This window comes from Phoca vitulina, unplaced genomic scaffold (assembly GCF_004348235.1).
Source record: "Phoca vitulina isolate PV1807 unplaced genomic scaffold, GSC_HSeal_1.0 scaffold2, whole genome shotgun sequence".
In the NCBI taxonomy this organism is placed as follows: domain Eukaryota; kingdom Metazoa; phylum Chordata; class Mammalia; order Carnivora; family Phocidae; genus Phoca; species Phoca vitulina.
Window position 1 is genome coordinate 88,993,762 of NW_022589705.1, and position 20,553 is coordinate 89,014,314.

Consider the following 20,553-nt stretch of genomic DNA (forward strand, 5'->3'; position numbering starts at 1 on the left):
TTTATTTATTTGAGAGAGAGAATGAGATAGAGAGAGAGAGCATGAGAAGGGGAAGGGTCAGGGGGAGAAGCAGACTCCCTGCTGAGCAGGGAGCCCGATGCGGGACTCGATCCCGGGACTCCAGGATCATGACCTGAGCCGAAGGCAGTGGCCTAACCAACTGAGCCACCCAGGCGCCCCTAGTGTTCCTTTCTGTCCTCACGGTTCTTGCAAAACACGCAGTGTGGCTGTATCTTCACCCTTCAGCTCGCGCAGACAGCATTGTGTTCTCCGTCTCAGTCGGCCGTGTACTTTGCCCTCCAGGCAGGTTTTAAGCTCCAGTGGTTTTGCTGTGTACATGCAGGGGTGCTTCTGTGTTCCGTTTTCTGGCCTTCTGTGTCGCTCACATTGGTTGTTGCCACCGGCTTATATTTCTTTCATAATAACAACCTAAACCCTGTTTTAAATGACATGTAGATGGATACTTGAGAAAGTTAAATGAACACAGCCCAGAGAGAAGCCTGGGTCCTAGCAGCCAGCCCCAGACTCTCTGTACCAGGGACGTGGGGCCTCAGGCCTGCTGGGGAGCCCCTTCTCCCCGGCTCCTCCGTGGGGCTCTGCCTTCTGGAGGCCGCTGGCAGCAAGGAGACGCCGAGTCTGCGTCCGTGGCCAAGCCACATGACAGTGGACCCCACGGAGGCCTCAGCGGCACCCAGCCTCCCCGGAGCAACTCTGCAGCCTTGGTGAAGTCACACAATCCCGGTGGGCCTGGACTTTCTCAGACTCTCTCTATCTGGGCCTGTGAAGTTTCATCTGTTCTCTCTACTTGTCTCATATGTATTTGTTGATATTCCAGAACTGGTCAGGCCCTGGGGCTGCAGAAGGAAAGAGAGGAAGTCAGCTGCTGCCCTCAGGGAGCCCACGGTCCAGGGCGGGGGGGAGGGGAGGACCACATTAAACAGAGTGACATGGGTGACCATCTCATCACAATTGTCCCAAGTTCGCCCCCAAAAAGAACATGTACGGTGACCTAAATGTAACCCCAGGGCAGCCGCTCAGGGCTGGAGACTCAGAAAGGCTTCCGGGAAGAAGGGATGGTCATGCTGTGACCACAGGAGGAATGGCGATGGCCAGGTGAGGGGAGACGGGACAGCGCCGGGAGCACGGGACCTGGGAGGGCAGAGAGCCGGGAATCTGCTTGGAGGGGGCAGAGCGAGCCAGCTGGTGGGGGAGACGGATGGAGGGAGAGCGGGCCGGTCTTACCCGGCCTTGCAGCTTGCAGTCAGGGATTGGGGCTTTATCCTAAGTCAACAGGGAGCCCCGGACAGGGCTTAAAGCAGGAAAGCAACATGATCCGGTTGGAGCTCGTTCTATTATGGCCCTGGCTGCAGCAGAGAGAGTGGATCGCCTTGCAGGTCCCATTTGGAGCACTCAGCATGTCTGGAAACAGCTGGGTGTCCGTCCATCCAGGCATCTCCCCCTGATCCCCTCTGGGGACTCCAGAACACGTTGTAGAATGCGTGCCTGCTCATTCCTCTGGCCTCCCTCCGTCTCCCTGCCCCCACCCATTCCAGGTACAGGCACACCCGGCTTGAGGTTCATAAATGCCCAGTTTTCCAATCTCTGTGTCCCTCTCTACCCCCATCCCCCTCCTGAGCTTGTCTCTGGCGCCTACACTGAGCCTCTCTGGGCATCAGATGTGGGGTTCACATTTGCCAAGTCACCCCTGCCCCGATGCGTGGTGGCTGCTCTTTGTTCTCATCCTGGGGCTGTCTCTTCGGTGTCCTGTGGGGTCTGCAGCGGAGCTGGGAATCAGCCAGAAGGTAGACAAGAAGGCGCTGACCCCTCTCCCTGACATTGCAGGCATCCTGGACCTGGGGCCCTGAGGGCCAGGGGGCCATCCTGCTGGTGAACTGTGACCGAGACACGCCCTGGCTGCCCAAGGAGGACTTGAACGATGAGAAGGTCTACAGCAAGGAAGGTGCCAGCAGGACCCACCTTTAGGGTGGGGGGCAGGGAGGAGCAATGGAAACACCCATGCTCCATTGTGGGCTGGGTCAAGACTGAGGCGGGAGTGACCTTCGGTCTCCTGGGGATGGTGGACTGAAATATCCACTCTTGGGGCACCGGGGTGGCTCAGTCAGTTAAGCATCCAACTCTTGATTTTGGCTCAGGTCATGATCTCGGGGTTGTGAGATCAAGCCCTGTGTCGGGCTCTTCACTGGGTGTGGAGCTTGCTTAAGATTCTCTCCCTCTCCCTCTGCACATCCCGGCTCGGCTCTCTCTGAAAAAAAAGAAAAAAAAATCTACTCTTGCTAAAATACAGAAGATAAAACTATTAATGCAGTTCAATTGGAACCATGTTTTGTTTTTTTTGTTTGTTTTTTTTAAAGATTTTATTTATTTGATAGAGAGAGACACAGCGAGAGAGGGAACACAAGCAGGGGGAGTGGGAGAGGGAGAAGCAGGCCTCCCGCCGAGCAGGGAGCCCGATGCGGGGCTCGATCCCAGGACCCTGGGATCACGACCTGAGCCGAAGGCAGACGCTTAACGACTGAGCCACCCAGGTGCCCCTGGAACCATGTTTTGTAACAGGAATTACACCTACACAAACACGTAGGGAAAGGACTGGAAGGAAATTCCCAAAAAATTACAGGAGGTCATGGTCTCAGAGAAGACAATCAGTTTTTATGCTTTTCTACAGTTCCCACAATACGTATGTGTGGGGTTTTCTGTCCCAGTTGGAAAAGTAACGATTATTCCTGAGCCCACATTGCAGCTGCATGTCTCTTAATTCTAACCTCCTCTGCATCCCCCCCTCCCCAGACCTCAAGGACATGTCCCAGATGATCCTGCGGACCAAAGGCCCTGACCGCCTCCCTGCCGGCTACGAGATAGTTCTCTACATTTCCATGGCTGACTCGGACAAAGTGGGCGTGTTCTACGTGGAGAGTGAGTGACCCCAGTGCAGCCCTTCTGGAAGTTTCTATCTATTTGGTGCCCACTGAGCTAACCTCCCCGGGGCCCAGTTCTGCCCTCCACACTCCCCAGAGTCCCCCCTCAGCAGCTATGAACGCTGCAGGTGCAGGTGACTGGAGAGGGCCAGGACGCATCTCTTAGTAATGGTCACTGGGAGCACTGTTGTCCCTTGAAGTCAGGAGGCCCCAGGGATAGGCCTCTACTCCCTCAAAGGAGTTGGTAGTGAGTTGAGTTTATGTACAACCCAGAGCTCCTTCTTCCCCCATGAAGCAGGGGAGGAAGGGCTTTTGAGGTCCACATAAATACGTGTTGAGCCCCCCCGTGCCAGGCGCTGTTCTCAGCGCTGGGGTCCCCTGCAATGAACTCTGCAATCACACCCCACCCGGGGAGAGGTGATGGTCTAGGGAGGGAGACATGATAAGGAGCACAATGGAGAAAATGACACCCACCAAGTACGAGGGACTTTCAGGGGCAGAGGTGAGGCATCGCTGGCCCCGGGCGGTCCAGAAAGGCCTCTCTGAGCAGGTGACGTTTGAGCTGAGGCCCAAATCCACAGTGAGAAAGAACCAGCCATTCATGAGCTGAGGGAAGAGTGTTCAAAGCAGAGGGAACAGCACGCACAAAGCAGAGAGGAGTGGACCAGCCTCGAACGTTAGAGGAGCAAAAGGGGGAGATGAGAGATGAAGACACAGGTGTCTGGGTTTCAGCCTCAGATTCTGCCCCAGGATCCCAAAGTTGTGTTGGAGTCAAGGTCAGTGAGCTGGGCAGGGGCCAGGGCATGCAGAGTGGGCTTGGATTTTATTCTGAGAGCAGTGGAAAGCCATTAGAGGGTTTTAAGCAAGAGACTGTCAAGAGCTGATTTATGTATTAAAAAGCTCTCTCAGCAAAATAGTTAGCTTTGCAATTTGCCATGATGCGGGGTGGGGCTTCCCTGTGCGCCCAGCTGTCTGGGGGGCCCAGGATCTCTGGCACCCCTCTGGGGAAAGGCCCGCTAGAACCAGGACAGTCGCCATGAGGAGCTGGTCATGAGGGCCCCGGACCCTCACCGCAGGGAGTGATTTAGCCCGGACAGCAGTGGACAGCTACCACCCAAGGCCAGTCCTCCTGATCCACCCTGGGCCCTGGCAGTGACCTCCCACAGGCTGGAATGTCCCCAGAGTCAGGCGGGCTGTGCTGCCCCAGGGGGCCGGAGCTGTTGATGTTTATCCCGTCCAGCCCAAGGTAACCGCGGTGGATGGGGCTGCCAGCGGGGCAGGCGGGACTGGTACATCAGAACCTCCACCTGCTCCTCTCGTCCGTGGCATTGAACTGGGACATGCGACATGTTGCTAATAGGGACACCTGGATGTTATCTAGAGGGTTCTGTTCGTTAATGGGAGTGGATTGCCCTCCGGCCCCGTAATCGCATCCCTGCCTCTCACTTGCCATCCGAGATGGGCCCTGAGCAGACAAACACCTTGAGATGCTGCCGCTCCCCAGTCTGCCTTATCTGGGCTGTTGTCCTGCGGGGCTTGGGGCGCAGGAGCCGGCCCTTGGAATGCTCTCTAGAGATGGCACTTATTGCTTTGGCTGGGATTATTCTGATGATTATGAATTACAATCCTTGCAATAGACAGAAGTCCCCCATGCTGTTAAGAAGACACAGGTGTCTGGGTTCCAGCCTCAGATTCTGCCCCAGGATCCCAAAGTCGGGGCCTGACCTTTTCCTATAACAAGACAGTGACCAGCTTGTCCCAGTTTCCCCAGGACCTCCCTGGTTTTCACACTGAAAATCCCCCATCCTGGGAAAACCCTCAGTCCCGGGCAAACCAGGACGGTTGGTCACACCATCAAGGAGTCTGCTTGGGAAGTGGAATGGCTCCAAGGCGACCAGAAGGGTTATGCCAAACCATAAACCATGGGGCCAAAGAGAGGTCAGGGTGGCTGGCAGGCCCAGCTCGGGGCATGTGGGCCGCTCAATAGAAGGGCATTGCTGGCTCCTGCAGGGAGAGCTGGCCACCGAGCTGGGGGCAGGGGAAGGAGGCTGCTTGGGACAATGGCTGCATTGTTCCCACCACGGAATCAATCCGCCTTGAGCCCAAGCGCCAGAAAGAGAGACACGTGTAAATCGCAGGCCACAAGAGGGAGAAAATTACATTCAGGGGCGCCTGGGTGGCTCAGTCATTAAGCATCTGCCTTCGGCTCAGGTCATGATCCCGGGGTCCTGGGATCGAGCCCCGCATCGAGCTCCCTGCTCAGTGGGGAGCCTGCTTCTCCCTCTCCCACTCCCCCTGCTTGTGTTCCCTCTCTTGCTTTGTCTCTCTCTGTCAAATAAATAAATAAAATCTTCAAAAACAGAAAAGAAAATTACATGCAGATGAGCAAGAACGTGTCCTTCCACCTGACCCAGCTTCCTGGCCAGACCCCTTCCCTCCCCAGGCCCGGGTGGAATGCCCGGCTTCCTGGGGAAGCTTTGGAGATCTCTGCAAAGACAAGTCAGCTTCTAGGCCTGAGATCTCTCCCCTGAGCCTCAGTTCAAGTGTAGCCTGAATGCCTGGAAGAGAACTTTTTAATTCTGCAGATCCATCTGGATTTATTTAGCAATTAGGATCTCCTGAGGGTGCACCCTGCTGTTTCTGAGTGAGAAGGACTTCACCTTCTGTGTCAGCTCCTTGGCACATCCAGGGTATCAGTCTATCTGCCTCATTTCTTGGGCCCATCTAAGGGAAGGTGAGGTGAGGTATTATTTCTTTGCCTTCTGTTCATAAGCCGTTCAACACAAAGGCCATAAGTTTGGCAGAAAGGGACGTGCCAACTCATTCACGGGCTCTCGTAATACTGATACCTACGGGTCCCAGCTGTGTTAATGATGGTTACCCATGGTTACTGGGTTTCCCTAAGTTACTGATGCTGTGTCATTTTATCTTTTTTTTTTTTTTAAGATTTTATTTATTTATTTATTTGAGAGAATGAGAGACAGAGAGCACGAGAGGGCAAAGGGTCAGAGGGAGAAGCAGACCCCCCAGCTGAGCAGGGAGCCCGATGTGGGAATCAATCCTGGGACTCCAGGATCATGACCTGAGCCGAAAGCAGTTGCTTAATCAACTGAGCCACCCAGGCGCCCATGTGTCATTTTATCTTGCAATGACCTTGTGGCCTAGGTGTTATTATCCCCATTTAACAAACGGGTAAACTGAGGCTCAGGAAGGTTAAGTGAATTCCCTGAGGTTTTGCTGCTTGTAAAGCCAGAATGATATTGGAACCCAGGTCTCTCTGACTCTGGAAGTCATAACCACTAAGGTAACGTGCCCTCAACAAGACGTATAACCAGGGTCCAGTTGAGCATGTTGTCCTTCGTGAGGAGCTGTCCGGAGCCCGGGCTTCGGAGGTTCCTCTATTTAATTTGCCAGTTTTAATCATGCACCCTATTTGTACGAGGACTGATCCGCGGGTGACTAGTCATTAACCCTTACCATTGTTGTTGACGATGAGTACTAAGCCGAGCCTGATTCTGCCCTTCCAGCTCTGCAGGGCATAAAGAAACTCCTTCTGGAACTGCATACTGTCCTCCCTCCATGCCTTTTGGCAATGCAAGTATCTCCTCTCCTCACTGCATCCCACCTCTGCCACCCCGAAGGGCATCTCAAAGTCTCCCTTCCTCTGCTCACATGCTCCCCACCTTGCCTCCCTTTCCCCCCACTCCCCACCCCAGGAACCTGCCCGTAGCTCTCTCCCATGTTACACACTTCCCACATTGGCATTATCTTATCATCGGCTGAGCACTGCTCTCCGACATAAATATAGCATCTTGACCATTTCTATCCACTACCACCACCCCCCCCCCCCAGAGGTTGCCCATGCTGGGAACAGAGTAGTAATTCTGCTCTGGCCTGAAAATTCTCCCATAGGGAGTGGTGTGGAAGCTATGGGTTCATTAGGTAGACATTTATTAAACACGACCTGTGCGACATTGGCACTGGGCCCGGCCAGGCCTGTCTCTGCCCTCAGGTGACAGTCTCTTGGGGCCAACAACTAAACACTGAGCTCATACCCACTCAGAAGGGCTGTGATGGGCAAGGATGGAGGCTACAGAAGCTCCACACAGAGTCCGTGGCTTGGTCTCTGGGCGTCATTCCCAGAAGGGACCCAAATCAAGGCCTGGAAGGAAAGGAAATATTCCCAGCAGAGGGAACAGCACTGGAAAGAGTTGGGGGACTCCAGTGGGGCAGATACACTGGGGAAGCCTGCCTTTCCTCCCAGCCACGAGACAGTACAGCCAGAGACCATGCGCGGGGCGGTATGCCAATGTGGCTTCCGTTATACGGACAGGAATTTGGGGTATAAATGGGCACCTTGGTGTTTTGTGTATGGAAGGGGAGGGGAGCTTGAGTTTCAGAATTGCACATGAATTTGAGCCCCAGCTTGGCCGCTTGCTCAGCAAGCCACTTCTCCTTTTTGAGAATCGGTTTCCTCATCTGTAAAGCAGCAACATAATATCCTTCCTCAACACCACTCGGTGCTCAGTCCTCACCTGCTGTCATTTCACCCTTGCTATCCCTGGGCGTTAGCCCATTTTATAGACGAGGAAGCCAGAAACTAGAGAAGTGGTCTGGTTTCGCTGTGCCACATGGCAAGCACACAGCAGTGCTGGGACGATGACCGGGCCATGGCCCTTCTGGTGGCATTTTCTGCTTGTGCTTTTCTCCCTGTGTCTAGAGGACAAGCTACTCGGCCATCTTGTCCCCCGCCCCACTGACACCCCCCTGGCAGGGGCGGGGGCCTGACGTGGGCCCTTCTCCCTCCAGACCCGTTTTTCGGCCAGCGTTACATCCACATCCTGGGCCGGCGGAAGCTCTACCACGTGGTCAAGTACACGGGCGGCTCCGCGGAGCTGTTGTTTTTTGTCGAAGGCCTGCGTTTTCCCGACGAGGGCTTCCCAGGCCTGGTCTCCATCCACGTCAGCCTGCTGGAGTACATGGCCAAGGTGAGGGCTCCCAGGCCTTCCAGAGGGCCACTCTCAGGGGTCCCCACAATGCTCCACTCCCCTCAAAGCATGGCGGGGGGGGAGGCCAAGATTGGAGATCCAGCTGCTCCGCATCGACCACCCGCACCTGTCTGCCAGGCTCCTCTGGGCTATGCTCTAGGGATCCTCCTGTTTGCTGCACCTACTCCCCAGGATTCCCTGCGGGTAAGGTTTTCTGGCATCCCCACATCTGTGCCCTGGTCTGCCCTCCTCCCTGCAGCAGTGTGGGCCTAGTTCTGAGGCACAGATCCCCAGTGGTTAGTGCAGGGAGCAAACTAGGCCACACACGTGAGATTTATCGACTACTTATATGCCCTGCTTTTCCCTCCCCGGACGGACCCTTCACCCTAACTGCGGATTATACCAACTCTGACCACAGGCTGAACCCCAAATCCCAGGCCCAAGTCATGCCCCCAGCCCTACGGCCAGATATCTCACTCACCATTGTTCTTGGTTTGGGAAACTGGACAGGAAGGAGAGCGCCTGCCCCTGTAGAGGAGAAGCCCCCCTCACTTAGAGTGTGTCCTGCTGACAAGGACCTCTCGTCACAAAGACTGCAGCCCCAGACTCCCACCTCTCGAGCCCACCCCGCTTTGCTCAGATATAGGGAGGGACCTGGCTGCCCTCCCCAACACAGGGTCCCCTCCCCATTGTCATTTTCAGAGTACTTTGGAGGCAGGACACAGTGGGGTCTGCAGAAGGTGAGGCTGAATCTGGCTTAGATTTATGAGAACGGGCTCTGGAGTCAGACTGCCAAGTTTCAAGCCCAGGAGACATTGGGCAGGTGAATTTATGCCCCGTGCCTCAGTTTCCCCATCTGTAAGACAGACAGCAGAAGTTTCTGCTTTCTGCGGCGGTTGTGAGCATCCAAACTTGTAAGACCTCATTCACAAAGAGCCCTCGAGTCCCTCAGAAGAAGAGAGGCAGAAAAGGCAGGACGGGACAGGGGGAGGGCTTCTGCTCCCACCTGTGCCTGGAGTAGCATGGCCATCAGGGCCTCAGACTTGCCCCTCCATCAGGCACCAACAGAGACTCACAAAGCAGACCCAGGCAGGAAAGGTCAGCTAGGCCCCTAGGCCCGCCTGCCCCCATGGTCTCCGCCAAGGGCAGGTGCCCATTTCCTGTAGCTGTTCAAAGCCAACTACACAAAGGAACCCCGGAATCCACTCATTTTCCCTCAGGTTCCAGGCAAGCTCCCTGAACCTTTCCTTAAAGAACAATCTGGACAAAGCAAAATTCCCCCAAGCAACATTAAAATGCTCACCTGTAGAAAAGGGCAAGGTGCCCAAAGCAGAGACAGAAGAAGGTGCAGGGCTGGCCCGGCCATCTTGCAGGCCGGTTTCAGGAAGGGGACTTTGATGGGGCAAGATCCGATAGTGGTTGAGTATGGGGGCAGCCGCCTGACCACCTGGGTTTAAATTCAGGCTCTGCCCCTTACTAACCACGTGAAACAGGTCTGTGGCTAGAGGTCTGTGACTCAGTTTCCCTACCTGTAAAACACGGGTTATAATACTATCTACCCCCTGGGGTTGCTGTAAAGTAGAAATGAAATGGCACGTGTGGTGCTACCCCAAGGCCTAGCATACCACAAGCGCTCAATAAATGTACTATGGTTATCGCTTTCACCCACTTTAGAAAGCAGGCATGAAAGGTACCCTGACCAGACTTTCTGATCCCCTCCCCTCTCCCACGCTCAGGAGATTCCCCTGACACCCATCTTCACGGACACCGTGATATTCCGGATTGCTCCGTGGATCATGACCCCCAACATCTTGCCTCCCGTGTCGGTGTTCGTGTGCTGGTAAGCAATGGCCAGGGCTCAGGGAGGCAGCGCAGCAGAGTGGTTAAAGCTGGGGCTTCAGGGGCAGACAGACCTGAGTTCAGAGCCTGGCTCTGTCACTTACCACCTGTGTGACCTTGAGCAACTCACTTGACCTCTCTGTGCCTCTGTTTCTCTGAAATGCTGACATCACAGAGTCACCGTGGGCATTAAATGAAGCAGGCAAAGTATTAATCCAAGGTCCTGGCACAGTTTGTGCTTTAAAAATATCAGCTGTCATTCCTGGGTGCCTGGGTGGCTCAGTTGGTTAAGCATCTGCCTTCGGCTCAGGTCATGATCCCAGGGTCCTGGGATCGAGCCCTGCATCGGGCTCCCTGCTTGGCAGGAAGCCTGCTTCTCCCTCTCCCACTCCCCGTGCTTGTGTTCCTGCTCTTGCTATCTCTCTCTCTCTCTCTGTCAATTAAATAAATAAATAAAATCTTTTTAAAAAATAGCTATCATTCCTTTTCTCATTCTTGGCCCGCACCATCTGGTTGGGAACCTCCTATGCAATGGATGTTCAGCTCATCTTATGCAGCTTTTCTTTTTCTTTTTTTTTTTTTTTCTTTTTTTTTTTTTGAGCACCTATTATGTGCTAGACAGCTGCAGCAAGATGAGAAACAAGGGAAAGGAGTCCCTGCAGATGGATGCTGGCCATGACAAGTGGGACCCTGAGGCCCTGGGCCAATCCCCTGCCTCGGGATTAGACACAGCTCTCCAAAAATCTGGGTGGGTGTGGGGAAGAGTCTCCCTTCTTGTTTTATGTGTCCGTGACCTTGGCAAACACCATGAGTGGAGGAGCTTGCTTGGCCTTGGCTCCAGCAGCCTTCACAAAGGTGACTATGAACACATTTGTGGCCTCATCTGCCCAGCACAACCCAGAGGTGAAAGCTGCTTGTTGCCACCTCAGTTGGACTGGCCCTCGTCCCTCCTCACCCTTCCTCCTGTCCTCCCTCTCTTCCCCGAAATTCTCAGCATGAAGGACAATTACTTGTTCCTGAAAGAGGTGAAGAACCTGGTTGAGAAAACCAACTGTGAACTGAAGGTCTGCTTCCAGTATGTAAACCGAGGTGACCGCTGGATCCAGGTGAGGCACTGCGGGCTGGGAGGGATGTGGCCCATGGCTCAGGCAAGAAGAGTTGGCTTAACATCAGTGCCCTGGCACCCAGCAGCTCCATGTATGGGAATTCTGCTCTCAGCTCATACGTGTACATGTGCACAGAGACAAATGTATAAGGCAACTCACTGCAGCATTGCTTCTTGAAGTAGCAAAAGACTGTCCCCCAGGAGAGACTGAGTAACCATATGAGGGGATAGCCTTACCGTGGAGTACTATACAACAGCTAAAAAGAAGCCAACCTGGGGCACCTGGGTGGCTCAGTCGTTAAGCGTCCGCCTTCGGCTCAGGTCATGATCCCAGGGTCCTGGGATCGAGCCCCGCATCGGGCTCCCTGGTCAGCAGGAAGCCTGCTTCTCCCTCTCCCACTCCCCCTGCTTGTGTTCCCTCTCTCGCTGTGTCTCTCTGTGTCAAATAAATAAATAAAATCTTTAAAAAAAAAAAAAAAAAAAGAAGCCAACCTAAAAATACAGAATGCACTTCAAATTAAGGTGTTACTTGCAGGAAATTGTACATAGGATGTTATTGATTATGTTTTAAGAAATGGGGTTGATAGGAGTACAAACATGCTTAGAGCATGCAGAGACTATTTGAAGAAGGCTATGTAAGGAGCCCCAGCCATCACTTGCTAGTGAGGAGAACTAGGGAGGCTGGCTCGTCTGACGGCTCTCCTTGGTGTCCCCACAGGATGAAGTTGAGTTTGGCTACATAGAGGCCCCCCACAAAGGCTTCCCCGTGGTACTGGACTCCCCCCGAGATGGAAACCTGAAGGACTTCCCAGTGAAGCAGCTTCTGGTGAGATGCTGAGGGCCACCTTGGGGTGGGGGGGTGAGGGAACGATCCTGGGGACTCTTACAGGATAGAGTGGACAGGAGACCCGGGGGCACCCTTAACAAGTTAGTCTGTTGCCCAGAGCCTCCATCTTCTCATCTGCCGAATGGGTCAGTTGGGATAGTGACCTCCATGGTCCTTTCCTTGGAGACCTTTCTCATAGGAAAGTGTGACCACTACCCCAGGGCCTGGCCCACCACAAGTCCTCAATAAATGCACTATTGTTATCAGTATCACCCACTTTGGAAGGCAGGAGTGAAAAGCACCCTGACAAGACTTCTCGATCCCTTGGATAAAAAAATTTACTCATAGGAGAGTTTTCTCGTAGGAAATGGGAACTATGGGAAAGAGGCAGCTCCCGCCCCGCCCCACCCCCAACTTGCAGAAAAATCAGTTTCAAAGAGGAAAATTATAGTTAAGCAATTGTCGAAAATCATGGTTCCAACTTCAAAGCTCACTGAAGCTGTGGTTTTCAGTCTGTGTGTGTTTTTGAAAGCAATCTGACCCCCTGATTCTAGAGGCCATTACCACTCCCACTGATGCCCGTAACCACTGGTGCAGTGAGGGCAGAACCAAAACCTGCCTCTTTTATCCTCACCTTCCACCTTGAACAGGCAGGGGAGGCTCAGACAGAGCACAAAGCAGAGACTGGGATAGACTGGGATAGGTCAGGGGCTTTTCCCAAGGTCACGTGCAGGGCAGCCTCTGCTTGAGTTGGAGACATTCATAGGCTCACATCTACTTCCTGAGAACCTTCCCTAACCTAGAGCCCTCACCACAGGGAGACGGTGGTAGAGCCTGGCCTTGCATCTTGTTCCACCCCTTGACCTTGGGCAAGCCACTTAACCTCTTCAAGCCTCAGTTTGCTCATCTGTAAATGGGGCTGGAAATGGTATTCCACTCGCAGGATCATTGTGAAGATTGAAGGCACCTAGAAGACGTCCTGCTGCACCTAATACAATGATCATTATTAGCCCCCATTACAGTTGTCATTCCACAGCCCTGGACGTTGTCCTAGGTGAGGACTGTCCGCGTCTTCCCACACTGTGAAGGGTAGAGTCAAACCGGCCCCCAGCAGCGGTTGCCGCAGGCCTGAGAACCGAGGCCTCCCAGCTCCTGTTCTCACGTTCTTCCCAGGTCACTACCTGCCTTCAGTGTTCCAGGCTGGCCTGGTGCCAAGGTCCCGGGCTGCATTGTTCCTGGGGGCCTGGGCCAGGCCCGACTTTGTGCTGTGTGCCTGCCCGCCTGCGTGATGCCCAAAAGCCCAGCTGCCCCAGCCTCCAGCAAATCACACCTTGCCATCTGGGGCTCCCGGGAGAGAAAGCGCTAGGCTGCAGCCATCCATGTCACTGGGCACGGCTATCCCTTGAGCCTCTCCACTGGGACAGATTAAGCCACATCTTCCCACCTCAGGGGATTTTTTAACAAGAATTTTTGTCAGACAAGCTTAGTTCCAGCCCCAGTGCAAGTTCCCAAGCAAGCGCCCTACTTTTTCACCAAAAAATCCTGAAAGGAACCTTAAAATTCAAAGGTCCCTGGGGTTATATTGTGTGCCAACTCTAGTTTTTTGGAGCTCTGTTCTAAGAAGGATTCTGAGGCTCTCTGCGGACTCAGTGAACAAATACAGGTGGTTGGGAATGGGTTGGGATGGTCTATATGTTACATATCTGCCATTCCTGCATGTATTGGTCAGCTTTTACTAGGTGCAGCTGCAGTAACAAACAACCCCCAAAACTTAGTGGCTGACAACAACAAAGGTCCATTTCTCGCTTGCACTCTGTGTTGCCGGTTGGTCGGTTGTCTGCAGCCCTGGTTCCTCGTGCCTTCCCCATTCTAGAGCCCAGGCTGCAGGAACAGCCCCAGCCTGGGAAATGCCATTCTCCTAGCACAAGGAGAAGAGAACACTTTGGCAGACACACACAGAGGATCTTATGCATCACCTCTGCTCACATTTCACTGGCCAAAGCTAGTCACATGACCGAGTCCAACACTGGGTGGGGAATTCTATTCCTTCCACTGGGAGATGCCACACACCAGCAATGGCTCAGGATGCAAAATCCTCTTCCTGGGAAGAGGGCAGCAAATCTCTGGGAACAAGGATACAATCTACCGCCCTCCTCTGGTACCAAATCCGACACCTCTTTTACAGATGGGGAAACTGAGGGTCAGATAAATAAAGAGATGAGCAGGGATGTCAACAGCACAAAATGAGAACTAGCCGTGAAGTCATCAAAATGTCTCTGTGTCTAGAAGCAGAGGTACATACAAAGACCCAGTGCACACACACACTAATCCACACTTATATACTGTCATGTAGGCCCACCCTCACACCAACCTGCCCACAAACTCAGCCTCCCCGTGCCTTGCCCCTTGCTCTTCAGTGGGAATAAGAAGACCCCCTAGAAACCAAGTGCCCACAGGGCCAGACCGAAGGTGGTGAAAGAGTAGTCATCAGTGGGTGGCTGACCCGGGGCTAAGGACCTCTGGCTACAGGAGACTAATGATGGGTGTGTGCCCTCTGCCCAGGGCCCAGATTTTGGCTACGTGACCCGGGAGCCCCTCTTTGAGCCTGTCACCAGCCTTGATTCCTTTGGGAACCTGGAGGTCAGTCCACCAGTGACTGTGAACGGCAAGACATACCCCCTGGGCCGGATCCTCATCGGGAGCAGCTTTCCTCTGTAAGAGAGGCCAGGGTGGGGCTGGGGAAAGTGGGGGTGGAGAAGTTACTCTTTCTCTTTAGGAATGGCCTGGGTTGCTCACACATGGAGTGACTGGCTGGGAAAATGAACCCCTTCTGTGACTTTGAAAAGATACAGACACTCTTAGAAATAAAACCAAGTTAGCCTTTATATCTTAGTATGACTTAGGATCTGATATAAAACTAAATAAATAGCTCTTCCCAAAATGGGAGGGTATATAATGAGATTTAAACCAGGTAGGGAAGGGAGGAAGGAATCCATAGAAGGTAACCGAAAGAGGCTGAGTGGGAAGGTACCATCAAGTCCTTGGGGTGACCCATACACAAAAGAGGGCTGAGAAGACACGGCCCTGCCCCAAAGCATGAGTCCCTGGCTCCCTGGCCTGTCCACAACACCATCACTCCCTCCCCAGGTGACCCTCTTCCCAATGAAAAGGCAGATTCTTCCTTGGTCAGGACAGTCACTGAAAGAGTGAGTACTGTGGGTCCTCATTTCACAAAAGGGCTGCCAGCAACCTGCATACATGGGATCAGCCAGGATTTGGGCACCAAGTCCCTCTGAGCCACATGGGATGCTCTACCTTCTGGGGGGAGGCCACTAGCCAGGCAGTGCCCGTTTGCCCACCTCCTCTCCTCCCTCCACTCAATAACCACTCATCCATTCATCAGGTATTTCCCATGCCCCAGCCAAGTGCCAAGCCCAGTGCCAGCCATGGCATTCTAAACCTGAAACCCAGCCCCCGCCTTCAGGGAGACAGTGGAGATCACAGACATGAAACAGCAGGGAGTGGGGAGGGAGGACCATATACAGTGATAGAAAGAATTATAGGGAGCCAGGGAAACCCAAAGAGGGGTCCTTAACCCCTTTGGGGAGTCCAGGGAGGGCTCCTTGGAGATAAATATTTATTGAGGGCCTTCTCTCTGCCAGGCACTGTTCCTAGGCTCTAGGGATACATCAGTGAGCCAAGCAGACAAAGACCCAGCTCTTGGGAAATTTTCAATTAAGGTGGGAGGAGTACAGGAAATCAACATGGAAGCCAGCAAATGAGACCTTTCTGGATGCTAATAAGTTGCAATGAAGAAGGTAAAATAGGGTTACATGGTAAAGAATGATGCGGCAGGTGCACTTCAGCTTTTGTGGTTTTAAGGAAATGACTTGGGAATCGAGGCTTGAATGAGAAGGGAGCAGCCATGGAAGATCAGAGGGAAAGAGCATTTCAAATAGAAGGAACAGGGAGGGCAAAGCCTTTTGGGGCTAGCAAACTTAGGAAGTAGAACAAAGAGGAAGGGAGGGAGAGGAGGTAGCAGATCCAGGCAGGGGCCAAATCAGAGAGGAATTTCTTGGCCACTGGGAGGCCCTTGAGTAATAGTCTAAGGGTACTAGGGATCAAAGACCTCAGAGAGTCTAAAATTCAGGAAGGGCTTCCTGGAGGAGGTGTCGCTTGAACTGATTAAAGATGGAAGTTAAGTAGAAGTTAATGTAACAAAGAGGCACATGGGCTAGGGCAGATTTTGGAACCATGCCTGTGCCTTAGCCCCCTCCAGCAGTCCAGCAGGACCCCTGAGCACAGAAGCTGGTCTCTTTATATCCACTGACATCCTCAGGAGCTGAAAGGGCTGAAGGCTGGGCTCCATGGCCTTCGTAGAGGCCATGGCTCCAGCTAACGCCTCCTTCTTTCCCCTTGGGCTCAAATGCCTTCCTGCGGTACCAGGGTCTCTCAGCCCTGTGGCTCAGGCTCCTTCCCGTGACTTCTGCTGATGCCACCCTGGATACAGCCTGGGTTGCAGAGGCTGAGCTCCTGTAGGCCCTCTGGTGAGGCAGGCACAGTGGGAAAGCATCTGAAGAGCTGCCTCCTCTCCACCCCTGCGCCAGGTCCGGCGGTCGGAGGATGACTAAGGTGGTGAGGGACTTCCTGCAGGCCCAGCAGGTGCAGGCACCTGTGGAGCTCTACTCGGATTGGCTGACCGTGGGCCACGTGGACGAGTTCATGACCTTCGTCCCCATCCCGGGCACCAAGGTGAGCTGGCCCCCGAGGCTAGAGTGAATAGGATGATGGAGAACCCATGTACTACCAGCTCTTGTCAGCAGGGGCAGGTTCTACAGGGAGTGGACTGCATAGAGGAAGAAGGAAGTAGGCTCAAGTTGGTTTGCCTGTTGTCGCTGTGGCGGGTAAATTTTTAACCCAATATACCAAAATATTAGCATTTCAACATGTAATCAATGTAAAAATATAAATGAGAGATTTTATGTTCTTTGATTCATACCAAGTCTTCAAAATCCAGTGTGCATTTTACTCTTAACCGCACATCTCAATTCAGATTAGCCCCAATTCAAGAGTCCAGTAATCACGGGGCTAGCGGCTACTGTATTTGCCGTGATGCTCTAGAGAACTCTGGGGTACGGGTCTGGGGCTTTTTCACTTTTTGAAGTGAAAGGAATGGCTGCAACTTCATACCCTAGAAATGTCACGCAAATGGCCCATCCTCTTGGCCACTGGGAGACGCGCTTCCACCCTGTCCAAAGCCATTTTGGACTCTGAGCTTTGACGCGATGACATTGCTGAGGTGAAGGAATTTCTATAGCAGGACGGGTGAGAAATACTCCCCTGAAACAGAGAAAACCCTGCCAGGCCACCTTTGCCCCTCGGCATGGGGAGACCTGAGACAACAGGCAGACAGGGCTCCGAGTCCCCAGGGACTCCCTCGTGCTCCCTGGCCCCTTCCCCTCTGCTGACACTGTCCCTCTGGACATCCTCTTGCAGGAATTCCGGATGCTCATGGCCAGTACGTCAGCCTGCTACAAGCTCTTTCGAGAGAAGCAGAGGGAGGGCCACGGGGAGGCCATCATGTTCAAAGGTGAGTGCCCACGGAACCTTGGCAGGGAGTGGGGAGCTGAGCCCCCAGAGAGATGCTCAGGAGGATGGGGCAGGTGATTGCTTTGCCCCTGGGCATCCAGCTCCCCTTCCCTGGGCATCTGGCCTGCTCCAGGCTGTGAGGTCACCGTGGTGGGAAGGAGCCCTGGCCTCTAGTGACCCTCACTGTGGTCAGCCGGACCATCGAGCCACCCACTGCTCCTTATTATCATCAGCAGTGCCAAATGCTTCTTTAGGCCCTGGCGTCTACTTTAAATGGCACCAGACCCAAAAGAGAGTTAACTGACATGCGATCTGTATACAAGGAGCTTGAAAAGGAGATAGAGAAAAACATACACGACGCAATTTAGGGACAGGAAGAAAAGTGGGAGTAGATAGACATGATCTAGAGTCAGACAGTGATGACTGTCAGTCCCAGAGGGAGAAATTACCTGCTTCATGTAGACATTCCCTTAACTGGGACGGATGTTGACCGGGATTAGCTGTGCTCTTAAATTAATCATGGAAAGAGGGAAAGCTGGTCAGGTGGAGACAGTGAGCCAGGTTAGAGAGGCCGTGACAATTTCTTCCTTACATGTTTTTCTTACATTACTTTGTGTCACTTTTCAGGTTGGTATCTCCAATCTGCCTACTCCCAAAAGTCACGTTATTAGGGCTGGTTAATACTTACATACATCACTGCCCGCCAGATCCGAAGGCAGTGTTCCTGATAGTGACTGGTATCTAGAGCAGACAAGGCCAGTTTAAGCCCTCTGTCCTTTTTTGATTCCCCACCAATGGGAACTCTTTTCCTTGGATTGGCAGGCGTGAGTCTGGATTTTCTGGAGGCTTCTTTATATACTAATCATACCCTGAAGCTACCCATAGGATATAGAAACCATTATCTTTGTACAGATGGGTCCAAGTGGGGTGTGGAGATGGTGCAGGAAAAGGGTGTGACAGCCCCAATCTCTTTGCCACGGACAAGCTACAAGACTGGGAAGTGCAACGGACCAGCAAACTCTTCTCAGATCAGGCAAAATAGAAGAAGGAGAAGGAGGAGGAGAAGAAGAAGAAGAAAGAAGAAGAAGAGGAAGAAGAAGAAGAAGGGGGAGGAAGAGGAAGAGGGGGAGGGGGAGAAGAAAGAAGAGGAAAGAGAAGGGGAAGAAGAAGAAAGAGGAGCAAGAGGAGGGGAAGGAGAAGGAGGAGAAGGGGAGGAAGAAGAAGAAGAGGAGGAAGAGGAAGAAGAAGAAGAATTATTATTAATAGCTTAGGCTCTGAAATCAGACTGTCTGGCCTGCATGCGGGCTCTGCCACCAGCTATGAGACCTTGGACAGGTCATTTACCTTCTCTGTGCCTCCGTTTCCCCATCTTTAATGCTAGCAGGTACCTCATAGAAATGCAGGAAAGATTCCTGAGTTAATCCCTCTAAAACATCTAGAAGGGTGCCTGTCACACAGTAGGTGCTCAATGAGTGTTAGGTATCACTAATCGAACCAAAATCCACGTGTGAACTAGGAGGTAGGTGCAGGCAGTGCGACCAGGGCAGGGGCCGAGCATGAGACAGGTCTGGAAAACAGAAGGGTGACCTCTGGGTACCTGCTTTCGCCACCCTCACCTGGTCAGCTGCTTACCCTTAGAAGTAGGCTCCAGGTGGGAGAGCCAGGTACCTACTTGTGCCACCCCACCCTCTGGCCAGAAAGAGAGCAAGGCACCACCCCTTCGTCCCTGGTCCAAGCAACATGGTCACCCTGGCAGAGGGGCCTGGGTTCCCGGGGGCTCCCCTCCCGTGTCCCAGCCTGTCCCAGCTCCATCTCCCTCCTCCCAGCAGTTAGCCCAAAAGCTGGGGGGGGGGGGTGTTGATAGAGGGGAGCACCCAGGCTGGGTACCTGAGGCCAGACTGTCCCTTATGACCTCTGACTTCTACAGGCTTGGGCGGGATGAGCAGCAAGAGAATCACCATCAACAAGATTCTATCCAATGAGAGCCTCGTGCAAGAGAACCAGTACTTCCAGGTGAGGGCGGAGCAGGGGGCCCTGGGAGGGAAGGGTTTGTGCCCAGTGACACCGATCACATCCTCACGGCTTCCAGAGGGAAGGACCAACGGCACATGTCAGAGGGAAGGGCCTCCATGAGCATTTGGTCCAGCCTCCCTGCATTGCTCCTGTGCTAAAGCCAGAAGCTAAATGGAGGGACAAAGGCAGGCGTGCAGGTCAGCAGAGGCCAGAAGCAGACAGGAAACCAGGGAAGGAAAGCATATCAGGCAGTCTCAAAGAGCCAAGAGCTCTGTGAGTCTAGAGCCCATGACATCTGGGGCCCTTTGAAATATGAGGCAGGGGCGCCTGGGTGGCTGAGTCGGTTAAGCATCCGACTCTTGATTTCAGCTCAGGTCTTGATCTCAGGGTCATGATTTCAAGCCCCATATGGGGCTCCACGCCCAGCATGGAGTCTACTTAAAAAACAAATTAACTAAAAAATAAATAAATAAAATATGATGCAAGCTCCAGACTGCCCTCTAGAAAAATGCAAGTGTCAATATACGCCCTGGATTTTTATGTATTTTAGGGGATCAGAGTTCCCGGAAGTTTACCATGAATGGATCCCACCTTCTGAGTCCCCGTCTCACTTCTATCTAAAAGCATGATTTCTGTGATCTTCTGTCTTCTCTCTCTGTTACCACTGTCACCGGACCCTGGTGGGAGGGGCACTGGAGAGGTGGCAAGGGGGCTAGGTGAGCGCTAGAACTCTCCCTGGAGTGCTAGGGCCCAGGGTCTGCTGCTGCAGACAGGAGCAGGGTTGACAAAGTGGCAGGAGTGTCCCCTCACTTGCCTGCCCTCCCTTTTCTCCCCTCACCCAGCGTTGCCTGGACTGGAACCGTGACATCCTCAAGAAGGAGCTGGGGCTGACAGAGCAGGACATCATTGATCTGCCCGCTCTGTTCAAGATGGATGAGGACCGCCAGGCCAGAGCCTACTTCCCAAACATGGTGAGGCACTCTGGGCCCCAAACCTCATCTAGGCTGATCAGGGGCAGCCAGATCCAGAAGGACCCCTCGGCTGAGGCTGTTCACTCAGGAGGTCCTGGTCCCTGTCCTGGCTGAGCCGCTCTGTGGCCTCTCCCACCCACCCCAGGCCCTTCACCCTTCTGGGCTGCATTCCCTCCTAGGGGTGAGATGCTCATCCTAGCTGCCTCCCTGGGGTTCTGGGAAATCCTTTCCCTTAACAGATAGGAAAGTACCTTCTAGTTAAAAAAAGGCCTTTATGGACAGGAGGGAT

The 20,553-nt window shown here is 53.3% G+C and overlaps 1 protein-coding gene across 2 annotated transcripts in view; it reads left to right on the forward strand.

Moving 5' to 3' along the window:
* Window positions 1-20,553, forward strand: part of PADI2 (peptidyl arginine deiminase 2) — a 44,757-nt gene that overhangs the window by 20,783 nt on the left and 3,421 nt on the right. For both annotated transcript variants that reach the window (XM_032392707.1, XM_032392716.1), the window contains 11 exons: window positions 1,843-1,960; window positions 2,806-2,931; window positions 7,743-7,921; window positions 9,658-9,761; window positions 10,755-10,866; window positions 11,584-11,691; window positions 14,254-14,405; window positions 16,299-16,443; window positions 17,188-17,281; window positions 19,208-19,293; window positions 20,136-20,264. In XM_032392707.1, coding sequence (XP_032248598.1) covers window positions 1,843-1,960; window positions 2,806-2,931; window positions 7,743-7,921; window positions 9,658-9,761; window positions 10,755-10,866; window positions 11,584-11,691; window positions 14,254-14,405; window positions 16,299-16,443; window positions 17,188-17,281; window positions 19,208-19,293; window positions 20,136-20,264 — 1,353 coding nt within the window. The remainder of the gene's footprint in view (window positions 1-1,842; window positions 1,961-2,805; window positions 2,932-7,742; window positions 7,922-9,657; window positions 9,762-10,754; window positions 10,867-11,583; window positions 11,692-14,253; window positions 14,406-16,298; window positions 16,444-17,187; window positions 17,282-19,207; window positions 19,294-20,135; window positions 20,265-20,553) is intronic.